The 11,775-nt window shown below is 38.8% G+C and overlaps 1 protein-coding gene across 2 annotated transcripts in view; it reads left to right on the top strand.

Annotated features, from left to right (window-relative positions):
• The first annotated feature begins 544 nt into the window (after nucleotides 1–544).
• The window catches only part of srpk1a (SRSF protein kinase 1a), a 22,894-nt gene continuing 11,663 nt past the window's right edge, over nucleotides 545–11,775 (top strand). For both annotated transcript variants that reach the window (XM_030138228.1, XM_030138227.1), the window contains exons 1-12: nucleotides 545–659; nucleotides 1,320–1,374; nucleotides 4,400–4,530; nucleotides 4,773–4,881; nucleotides 5,015–5,102; nucleotides 7,594–7,681; nucleotides 8,098–8,204; nucleotides 9,644–9,809; nucleotides 9,901–9,926; nucleotides 10,049–10,277; nucleotides 10,867–11,262; nucleotides 11,717–11,775. The exon at nucleotides 11,717–11,775 is cut by the window's right edge and continues 42 nt beyond it. In XM_030138228.1, the coding sequence (XP_029994088.1) occupies nucleotides 647–659; nucleotides 1,320–1,374; nucleotides 4,400–4,530; nucleotides 4,773–4,881; nucleotides 5,015–5,102; nucleotides 7,594–7,681; nucleotides 8,098–8,204; nucleotides 9,644–9,809; nucleotides 9,901–9,926; nucleotides 10,049–10,277; nucleotides 10,867–11,262; nucleotides 11,717–11,775 (1,467 nt within the window). In that variant the 5' untranslated portion in view covers nucleotides 545–646. The remainder of the gene's footprint in view (nucleotides 660–1,319; nucleotides 1,375–4,399; nucleotides 4,531–4,772; nucleotides 4,882–5,014; nucleotides 5,103–7,593; nucleotides 7,682–8,097; nucleotides 8,205–9,643; nucleotides 9,810–9,900; nucleotides 9,927–10,048; nucleotides 10,278–10,866; nucleotides 11,263–11,716) is intronic.

Here is an 11,775-nt window from a genome sequence, read left to right as displayed (position 1 = left end):
TAGTGTTCTTTAAATGCAATTTTTTTTTTTTTTATGAACTTGTACATACAACAAACTTTGAAGTTATTAATTACAAATAAAACCATTCAACAGGAGACAAGTTACATTTAAATTATGTTTACACACAAAGACTTCTACTAAACCATATGTTTTCATGTTTGTTCATGGTATATATGCCTTTGTATTTATGCAGTTTTTGAAATAGTACTAATATTACCTTGTAGTCTTCTCAGTGTTACAAAATACTGGCTCTCGTCATTAGAATGTAATACAATTTATCCCCAAAAAGAAAAACAATGCGCTGCAAATATTTTAAGCATTTTCCTTATTTATTCAGTTGTCATCCACCAGGCAGATGAGACAACTGAACGCGTCCCTGCCAAGTGTTAGAGGTTGGACACATGAATACAAGGTTACAAATGCTATTGGTGTCAGCCTGAATTAATTCTTTATTAGTCTTCACAGTGTTTATCGCCCTGCGGTGGCTGATGCGTCATCGTAGTGAAATCCTTAATAAAAATGGTTTGGTCCTCAGGTGCAGACACATCACTGGAGTAGCTCCCCATGAGCAAAACGAACCAATGCGCATGCGCGGAACATTCGATCACTGGTGGTGTAGCTAACGGCTAGGCTAGACTCCAGCAACATGGAACGGAAAGGTAAATCTCTACACCGACACACTTTACGCCGTACGAATAAGGTTTATCCCGGGTGATAATTAACACAGATATTGCTGCTACACAGCGGTGACAAATGTACAGTTTAACGGAGGTGCATGCCTTCATATGGAGGTTTAATTGAAAGCGTCTGTCACGCACTGTTGAGCTGAAGCAGGCTACGTTAGCTCCCAAGACATTAGCTTTAGCTTCAATGGGACATGTCAGGATTAGCTAACTACAGTTAGCATTGTAGCTCTTCCCATTTTTACGCCATTTAAAATGCCAACAACGTTAATCGGCTGCTACTATATCAACCGACCTCCTTATCACCGCAGTGTCCGAAATTATTTGATGTCACACAGACGTTTCAGAACGGCGGTCACCCAGACGGATAGCTTAATGATGTAACTAAACGTTAATTTCAAGGCTTCGGTGTCAAACTGGGTAACTGACAAACCATCATATGCGCTGCACTGTGATCAAAATACTTGTTCCTTCTATTGTGACATAATATGACATGGGGTATATAGTTTATGACATGTGTTTGGCGATTTAATGCCTTGTCTCAGTGTCATATACTCAGTGTCCTAAGTGCTATTTGTACACTAACATGCAGACATATAATAATAAAGTGACATGCTACTGCCTTTCTTCCGACAGTGTTAGCCCTCCAGGCAAGGAAAAAAAGAGCAAAAGCGAAGAAGACGAGCAAAAAGTGAGTTGTTACGCCACTCCTGTACAAGCTCATGCAATTTTCATGTTCAATTTGAATCCCATAAACATTGTGTCAGTGGTTATTGCTTATTGCAGGTTAAACACATTTGTTCTTTTTACGTGTTTCAGGAGCTAACATTGACTGCATGTTTACATTCATGCTTTATTTTGGTTTGTGCACAATTCAGAGATGTATAGATCTTAAAGGCTGATTAGCATTCCATAACTTTGAATAAAGATGAGATTGTGTGCTAGTTTTCATACAGATTAAATTGTAAAATATTTACTTCTCAATGATGGAAAAAAGAGAAGTTGCAGAGAGTTGCATTTGAGAAGCTTAAACTGGGGAATATCTTGCGTTGCATGACTAAGAATTACCATCTAATTCTTAAAGCTCAACTGGATTGGTTTCTGTAGCCTTTTGTTTTTGACTCAGTTCAGATCAGGGCAGTGATACTATTATTAAACATATGCATAGTTATCCATATAAAATGTAAAATATGCTCATCCTGAAGTAAATTATTTTAGGGTGTGTTCCAACATGAAAATGATTGCTTGATGATTCTACATTTCACAGTTAAAATAGTCTCTTAAAATGCTGAACTTGAATACTGATTGTTTTGGTGTACCTAACAATCCACTAATCATGCCATCAGTGGCATCCTCCGGAGTGTTACATAACAGCCCGTGCTATATTTAAAACGAGAATGAAGAAGCCCACATCAGCCCAGTGAAGCATGGTGTTTCAATGAAAACGGCACCATTGCAGATACTCACCTCCTAGTAATTTTATTTTAATGATGGAAACTGCTGAGTTTTTAAGGCACAATCATTATCTATTACTAAATAAACCTAGTATGTCTTCAACAGCTGCTTTGCTATGCGTACCGTTGATTCTAATGTATGGAAGAGCAGAAACAAGTTCAGTCTTGACAGCAGCAGAGAAGCAGTAGCTCTGAATCACTTGTCAGGGTGAATGTCACTTCAATGCACATGTATAAGGGATTCTGAACACCTGAAAAATGTATTATTTCAGTGTTACAGTTCTTTACACTTAAAGCAATTGAAAAACAAACAAACCAGAAAGCATCCCTTTTTAACAATGCAGAACTAATTAGCTAATTTATAGCTGCGCATTTGGTATTCTATTGTTTCAGTACTGTCTTGATCCTCCTTTATCCACCAGATCAGTGTTGTGTCCTCACACAGATGCCTGATTACATATAAAAATGCTATTGTACAATAGTTGCAAATGCATCTTGAATTTTAAAGCCATCATTAGAAATTTAAAAAAATAAATGATTCAACAGTCAACTCCAGATGCTTGTTCTGTCATTGGTGTGCATGGTCTTTGCTTAAAATAAACATGTCATATATAAATTAGTAGAAAACCACATGCCCATTTGTGAGACACAGCAGAACAGTTAAGCTATTTATTTATATGTAATCTTGGCTGTCTTGGCTCACCCCATGATGAGCAGTCTTAATCTCCTCTGTGGAGGAAGTAACATCAGTCTTTTGTGCTTTGCAAGTTAATAATCTTAACTGAGCTGTTGATGAACACTGATTATAGGATGTTATATGCATACATACCAATTAGCTGTTTGTCATAAGATGTCCTCAGCTTACCGTTATTTTTTTCTTTCTGTTTACTGATGTTTACTCAAATGACAAATTAGTAGATGTCAAACAATTTAATTACCATTTCATCCATGCTAAAATAACTGTGGTCTGTGAATTATAATGTAAGCATGTGATATGAAAAGATGTTTAAGGCCAAGCTCGTCAAACATGGGGTAAATGCCACGTCTTCTTTTGTTTTGCTACATGCATAGCTTTAAGTAGACCTTCAGTGACACCTGTGCATTAAGAAAGCATAGTCCCCAGCTACGCTTTCCTATATGTTGTATTTATAGCAGCAGTGAAAGAAGCACTCAGATCCTTTTTTGGATTAATATCACTGTTGTATTACGTTCCTTTCACTGCTGTAGGTGTTTCATGTACATCATAAAAGTACTATATATGTACTGTTGAGTTACTTGATGTATAAAGAGCAGTGCTCTATGAGATCATCATGTCTGTGGTGTCCTTGTACTGTGAGAACCATTTTCATTAGCTCAAGAAATTCACAATCAAAACATTTGAAGATAAGAAAGAGGGTGAAAAGCACTGACTTTACCTTTAAGATGTAATGAAGTGAAGTATAATATGTAAAATCAAAACCCTCAAGAAAAGCCTTTAAATGTTGACTTAAGTGTTTGAGTAAAAGTACTACGTAAGGCATCCTACCACTGATTTATAGTAGTTAAGTGTGATGTCTGTGGGGGGAGGAGAGTCAGTGTGAATGTGTGGCAGGAAGGTTTCGACATTTTGCCAGCCTGATCATGAGCAACATTTGTTCCAGCATGAACAAAATATCTACTTGTATAGCAATATCCTACATATAGCAGCATATTAGAAGCATGTTTCATGTGAATTTCCTTTCATTTCTCATTTCTTCTTGTGAAATGTTGCTGCCTTTTTGTCGGTATAAGTTGTGCCTCAGTGAAGAATTTCCTGAAATTAATTGAGCTTTAAAACAGACCAAATGAGACAATGTGAGTAATTCTTTCAAAGCATCTCTTTTTGGTTGTCCTGAAAGAGACCTTTAAAGACAGCTGCTCTTAAACACACACACTGACACAATTTGGGTGATGGAGTCCACATAACATCTTGTGAAAGGGTTACAGGTTTACTGTCTAGTCATTTCTCTTGTGATAGTAATGGCAGGTGCTGCTGTTTTGTTTAGAGACGAGTCACATGTAATACATTAAGCAGGATTTGGGTGTGGTTAAATATATTGCAGGTCAGTCAATAGAAAGGACTTTCTACTCTGGAAGGTGGGAGAAGGTGTTTATTACCGTAAAGCTGCTTTGAAAGCTCTGCTTGTACACTGAAACATTAAAGAGTGGAACAAATAATGTAACAGTTACTGTGTTCAAAATATAAATTACAATTTTGTGTGTATATATTTATCCATCCATCAGGCAGCCAGTCAATCCCAGAGCCCGACAGGTGCCACAGCAGCTAGAAGCTTCACCCCAGGAACCAGAGGAACCAGAGGAGATTCTTGGGTCGGATGATGAGGAGCAGGAGGATCCAAATGACTACTGTAAAGGCGAGTTTTGTTTGAGTGTGTTTTCATGTGCATTGTAGAAACACATGATTAATGTAAGCATTAAACACACCTCCCACACAACAGTTACTCTGGTTTTGCTCTGAATTTAATGATGTTAATCTAGTCACAGGGTCTGGGACAGCTGTGCCATCGATTACAATACTTCTAATTATTTTTTACATTTAAATCATTTATCCTCATTTTTGCACTTTGTAGACTGTTTGTGTTTCTTCCTCTTTTAGGTGGTTACCATCATGTAAAGGTAGGAGACCTTTACAATGGAAAATACCATGTAATTCGTAAGCTGGGCTGGGGGCACTTCTCCACCGTGTGGCTCGCCTGGGACATCCAGTAAGAACAAAACTTCAGTGCATTTTCTTTCCAACTTGTATTGTTTTTGATGAAGGGTTCCAATCACAGCTGACTGAGACTTTTGTGTTACAGTGTTTCCTGTTTGTGAATGTTACTTTGTCTGTGGTTGCAGGGTGAAGAGGTTTGTTGCAATGAAGGTGGTAAAGAGTGCAGAGCACTACACGGAAACAGCAGTGGATGAGATTAAACTTCTTAGATCTGTAAGTAGTGGTGATGATTACTCTGTAAAATGAAATCGGGAAGCACAGCAAATGTAAATAGCGTAATGTGGGCACAGTTATTAGAGTTCATATGTGTACAAAAAGAACAAAAGCACAATGTGAATGACAGCTTAGTGTTTACATGTTTTGATAATTGATTTTTATTGGGTTTGATACACATAGAGAGAGGGAGGGAGGGAAATTTGTTTAACTGTATATTGTGGAACGGCGTACATGCACCATCCATCTCCACAGTGATGGACTGTTTATATGGATCCAAATGCCTGGGGCAGAATCACTCTCATACAAATACATACATTGTTTAAAATAATTTGATTTATAACCAAGTGGTCTGCTTACAGTGCTCATTATATCCACGAAATTGAGCTGGATCCGTCGCCGCCGGATATCCTTTGTGTGAACACGATAAGTAGGACAGATTTAGTTTGATTTCTTATCCTTTGATAACCAACATAGAGAACTCCTAGTGGAAGAACCCTATTGATTTCAGCTTCTCTATGAGTATTATAAGTCATCCAAATGGGGGCGCTTTAGTTGAAAATCAGTCAATCAAGCAATAATAGGCCGATTGAGATAAAATTTGGTTCATATTGATTGTCTTACAAATGTCCATTTTCTCGCAACCGTCCAGAGTTTATATGGGGTTATTTTCATTCACAAGGTGGAATTTTGTGGGGAAAAATGGTTTCTCTGACCATTATTCTGCCACTCTCAGGTCGATGTATCTCAAACTGAGTTCATATTGATTGTCTAACAATTACCTTTCCTCATGCCACTACCTTGAGTTTACATGATGTCATATTTCAACACCAGGTGGTGTGTTTTTTTCCAGATGGTTGGGGGAGCTTCTGTTGAAAAATCAAGGTTTTTTTTGGATATTATTAAGCTAATAGTTGGCCAATCAAGCTCAGACTTGGTTCATACTGATGGTTCAACAAATATCTAATATCTTTCCTGACATTATTCAGCAGATAATTTTCTGACATTATTCAGGCTGGATATCCTTCGTGTGAATATGATAACTCCATTTACTTTATCATATAGCAGAGGATTGGGGTTTTAGGTTCTGAATGCACATGCAGTTAAATCATTTTTCTTAGGTGGATTGATAGAGTAGTCATGTAAAGTTCTTGTGAAAAGACTGGAGAGTTGACAATGCGCCCAAGAGAGGACAGTTTTAGTTTCCTTAAGGTTTTTGTATTTGAGAAACAGCACAGGGAGTCTGCTAGAGGCAGCAGTCAGGCTAATGTGTCCGTGTCATATCCTTTGAACCACTGATATAAAGAGATGAATGGGAAAAGCCTGTGTCACTTGTAATGCCATGTCATGGATATCAGGTGTTTCTCACAGCGACATCAACATAGCTAGTTGTACACAGGTGTGCTTTTTACAAATGATGATTCTCTATCTTTATTACTACCAGCAGCTTGAGCTAAATAAACACTATGTAGGGCTGGGTGATAAAACGATAATGACATCAATGGCGAAAGAACTTTTCCTCGATAGAAATATGAAACATGTTCGTTCCAATTTTGATAGAATTATTTTGTCCATGTTTTGACAGACGTAAGAACAGCCAATCATAATTAAGTAGCGCCGCGCCAAACCAGTCATGCTACAGCCAAGTCAGGTTAGGTTGACTCACACGGCAGAGGTGTAAGTGCAGCTGCAGTATACACGCTAATGTTTGGGCTGCAGAGGGAGGTAATGAGTGTTCCCTCAGGATCAAATGTGACCGAGAACTCGAGCGACTGGGTTACTGAAAAGTATGGTGCGAATCATTTCAGTTTGGGGCCTTCAATACAATATGGAGATGTACCGAACGAATACATGTAGCCTATGTGAAAAACGCAAACACTCACCTTTCCTTAAGTTTCACTTTCAGTTTATGCCAGTTATGGCAGTTAAGGAATGAACCCCCACGGATGTACGCCTGGTATTGCTTTCTGACGATGGTCTGTTTTGTTTGTGTTCTGTTTTAAAACTTGAAAGCTTTTGCCTGCTGGTCAGACTTTTAGTTTAGTTTTAAATATATGGACCTGCTTTATTCAGCTGAAACAGTTGTGTAATGGTCTTCAGCACATCTGTCATGTTCAACTTCTGACAGAAAATAAATCATATTTAAATCAAAAATAACCTTCTGATGTCTTCACAACTAACTTATGACTTGCAGAAAATTTAAGCTTGACAAAAATAGTGATTTGATTTATAGCGTGATATCTATCGATATTGTCTGATTTGAAAAAAATTTTCATGATATTATTTGTTTTTCCATATCACCCAGCCCTAACACTATTATAACTAATAGATCTGAGTATCTAATTTGGCTGATAAATTAAAGGCTTGCTTGTAAATGTATATGTCGAAGGAGTATTACATGACTACATTGCCTGCACACTAACCTTTTCTTGGTCCATCTGCCATTATTACATGTAAATCTTGACTGTGTTGCTCCATTTTCTGTGTCCAGGTAAGAAACTCAGACCCTGATGATCCCAACCGGGAGATGGTGGTCCAGTTGTTGGACGACTTCAAGATCTCTGGTGTCAATGGAACTCGTATCTTTTTTTTATACTGTCAAACATCACCAATGCTTCCCAGTTCTTTCCAAGAGTAAAAGTCTTCAGCCTCTTCATTCTTAGGTGTCAGATTTAGGATTGATAGGAGTGTGAGAGTAAACAACAGGTGATGTGTGTGCTGGATGAGGTCTTGTGTGCCTCAAACAGACTTCTTCCTGTCACTTTAGCTGAGAAAGATCCCACAAATACCTCAGGGATAGTTGTAGCTGTAATGTGACACTCTTTAACATTGTTGCTTACACGTCTTTGACCTCTCCTCTTCTTACAAATAACGCCACTCTTCACATAGGTGATTGTGTAAGGCCTCAGCATGTTTTAAATTGTTTTCTAATTGTTTTTTTTGTTTTTTTAATTTGTCTTTATTGCATTGATACAACCTTAACAGCTGTGATCAGATGTGTGCATGGTGTTTGAGGTGTTGGGACATCACCTATTAAAATGGATCATTAAGTCCAATTATCAAGGGCTGCCCCTGCCATGTGTGAAGAGTATCATACGACAGGTAACACGAAACCACTGGCCTTTTCGCACATCTGTTGTGATGACTTGTCCCTCTCCTTTCATGTCGGTTCATTCATGCTGTGGCTGGCATTAGTTAACCGGAGCCAGTATTCTCCAGGCTCAATGGGATGTGGAAACCAGTGTTGTCAGAAAGATCATTCAACATGCAAAGAAAGAACTTTTGGGGCAAATTGCTCCATATGTTGAAGGGGTTTGAAATTGGGGACAATGGAATCACATGTGCTGTGAGTGAGCAACAGTATTAATTTTACCTTATGTTCATTTCTGTGTGTTTACCTGGAAGGACAATATTTCTGGTGGTTTAGTTGTAAGTTTAGTCTTAAAAAGTCTTAAATTGAAGGGGTTTAACTGTGTAGACACACTGCTTCTTAAAATGAAGTGAGAATTGTCACTTGTTCAATCCTTTACTGTAATCCTCTGTTAAACCAAGTATAACAATGTATGTATACTTATACAGCTGAGGGGCCTTCATTGAGTTCCCGAAGGTTCACCCATTGTTTGTCCCTGATCCATAAGGCTCTTCTTGGTCTGGTTCTGTCATATTTATCTTCTCTTCTTCAGAGAACAGATAGCCACCATACCCTCTGGACTGGTGATATTTATTACCTGAATGCTCCCAGGGTTTGAACTGAAATGGGGAAGCAAGCCTTCAGTTTTGCATCCTGCTCTGCCTGAATACTCTTCAATTGGAGCTGAAAATACCAGAACTCATTTCACTACAAGCTTTTCATACCATTTTACTGACTAGACAGCATGAATCCTTTGGACAGTGCTCTTGTTTTTAAATTGTTTGCTTACGTCAATCAAATCTTGCTCTTAAAAAATTGCTGGTGACCTAAACTTCGCTGCACTTTAAACATTTTGTGAAACTCTTGTTATTATTTGGTGTTATTACCTCCGCCGAGGACCAGAGGAGGTTATGTTTTCATCTGGGTTTGTTTGTTTGTCTGCCTGTTAGCAAGATAACTCAAAAAGTTATGGATGACTTTGGATGAAATTTTCAGGAAATGTTGATACTGGCTCAAGGAACAAATGATTAAATTTTGGTGGTGATTTGGGGTTGGGGGGACAGACGGGACTGATCTGCCTTGGTGGAGGTCTGTGCTCTCCAAGTGGTTTTCCAGTTACTGAATTATCGCCTGTTTTTTTTAGGTGTATTGTTATCACTGATCTTTTAACCTCCTTTTAATTATGATGTGTGCTGCTTGACCTCTTGGTCAGGTCACCCTTGTAAAAGATCTCGATCTCAATGGGATTTTATCTGATTAAATTAAAACATAAAATAAAAAATGTATGCTTCAATAGTTAATTTTATATAGTAATAATGACATAGATGACAAATAAAAATTCAAATTTGGATGCCTAGTCAACGCTTAGCTTTTCAGTTTTACTTTTTATGTTTTATCATTTTTATTCTAGGTTTTGCAAGGCTTGGACTACTTGCACTCAAAGTGTGAGATCATCCACACAGACATAAAGCCAGAGAATATCCTAATGAGTGTTGACGAGCCGTATGTCAGGAGACTGGCAGCAGAAGCCACAGAGTGGCAGAAGGCTGGGGCGCCCCCTCCCTCTGGTTCAGCAAGTATGAACCACACACATTCTCATTATGTGATTATTTCATGAGCACAGTTTTTAGGCACTTTTTCCTCTTACTCTTTAATTTCTCTTTTCAGTAAGCACAGCACCTGCACCAAAACAGGTATCTGAAAACTCACTGTACATCAGCTCTCTTTTCCAATGTCTCACATTTTTAAAGCAGTTCATAGATAATGTAGTGAACTATTAATATGACCCTCCTTTTATCTGCTGTGTCATTCTCAGACGGTAAAAATGTCAAAGAACAAGAAAAAGAAATTAAAAAAGAAGCAGAAGCGTCAGGCGGAGCTTCTGGAAAAGTGCATCCTGGACCTGGAAGAGATGGAAAAGACCACGGAGACACGCGAGGAGGAAGACGATGAAGATGAGGAGCCACAGTCTCCCAAGGGACGGGTCTGCGCGCCTCTCAGACAGGTGTCTTTTCAGGATCTAGGAAACGATGGAACCGAGGGTGGTAAGTAGATTTATGATCACAGACCCAGGGGTAAAAGTCCAAATTATAAAGAAAATCTAATTCTCCTTCAATGATTTATTGATCCTCATTAGTTGAATATGGGTTTCACAGAGACATAGGATGGGTCTTCAAAAAGTTTGTGAAAAAGACATTTGTGTATATTGTCAGTCATCCAGGTCATGGTAATCCTTGACCAGTTTAAGGATTTTGTGCAAGAAGGACAGTTGGATAAAAGGTTTAAGTTCTGATGTTTATTTTTCAACATATGCTCCATGTAAGTCAATACACTTCTGCAAGCACTGACACCAGCCTTTAAGTCCATGTGTGTAAAACTGAGGCCCATACCATTTAAACCATGTCAAGCTGTGTTATTTGTCCACAAACTTTTTGAAGCTCCCTCATGTGTATATATAAACCTGTGAGATTACGTAGTCAGCTATAGTTTCAGTTAACAGATTACGCCTTTCTTTATCTATCTGCACCTTTTTGTTTTGTCTTTCTGTAATTTTAAAGATATTAGTCCCTTATAACTGTAAAATATTTGGATTAAATGAACAGAATTGTGCTTTTCCTTTTCTCATGTTCCCAGAGTGCAGTGTCAGTGCGGACCACGTGAGGATAGGACCAGAAGGGCTGCCAGAGGTGAACTGTAACGGCCACGTAGAAGTGGAGCAGAGGCAGACCCAGTGGAGGGACGAAGACCAACACAACGGAAATGCAGAGCCTGCAGAAAAATGTGCCAGTCAGGATGAGCCACGCGAGGAATCGCCTGTACACCCGATCTGCAATGGTGTGGATTCTGCTGACCTCAAGGAGCTGGACATTGAGACTGAAACCAGCGGTGCTCTGTGCAGTGGGGGGACAGAGAGATGCCTCTCTGCTGGACTGGAGGAGGAGGAGGAGCTGGAACAAGGCATTTGCCAGGAAGATGGAGACGATGGGACTGAGTGTCATCAATACAGAACCCAGGAAAGCCTGAGAAACGGTCAGTCAGGAGTTAGAAGTAACTGCAGGGGTTTATACTTGTAGGACTGGGCACTGTGGGTAAAAAAATTTAATATATTTCTTTATCCTTTCTTCTCTGGACAATGCAGTTTTAATAGGTTCTTGTAACATCTTATATCAACACAACACAAAAACTTTTAAAGATGGTTACATTCCTAGATACTGTGTATGCCTCAACAAATGATAACCAAATCACACTTCCGAGTCTGCCTTTGTACATATTGAAATGTTTGTAAAAGATAAGTAGTTAAATTAATGTAGTTAATTTGATGTATTGTCCATCCCAGGCTCATTGATATTGCATCTGGTTTGAACATTTCCTAAGATAATGGAGGCTCAGACATGAACTTGGAGATATTGATCGACTGTTCTTTCATTAGATCTGCTTGTGTGTGTGTGTGTCTGTCTGTGTCTGTCTCACTGCTCTGATGTAGGCAAGCTATCAGCAGGATCCCTGCTAGTTAACCCTCTTGAGCCACTCAATGCAGACAAG

The sequence above is a fragment of the Sphaeramia orbicularis genome, chromosome 7 (genome assembly GCF_902148855.1).
Source record: "Sphaeramia orbicularis chromosome 7, fSphaOr1.1, whole genome shotgun sequence".
Taxonomy (NCBI): Eukaryota; Metazoa; Chordata; class Actinopteri; order Kurtiformes; family Apogonidae; genus Sphaeramia; species Sphaeramia orbicularis.
Note: the sequence above shows the minus strand (reverse complement) of the source record. Positions and strands in the feature narration are given on the sequence as shown.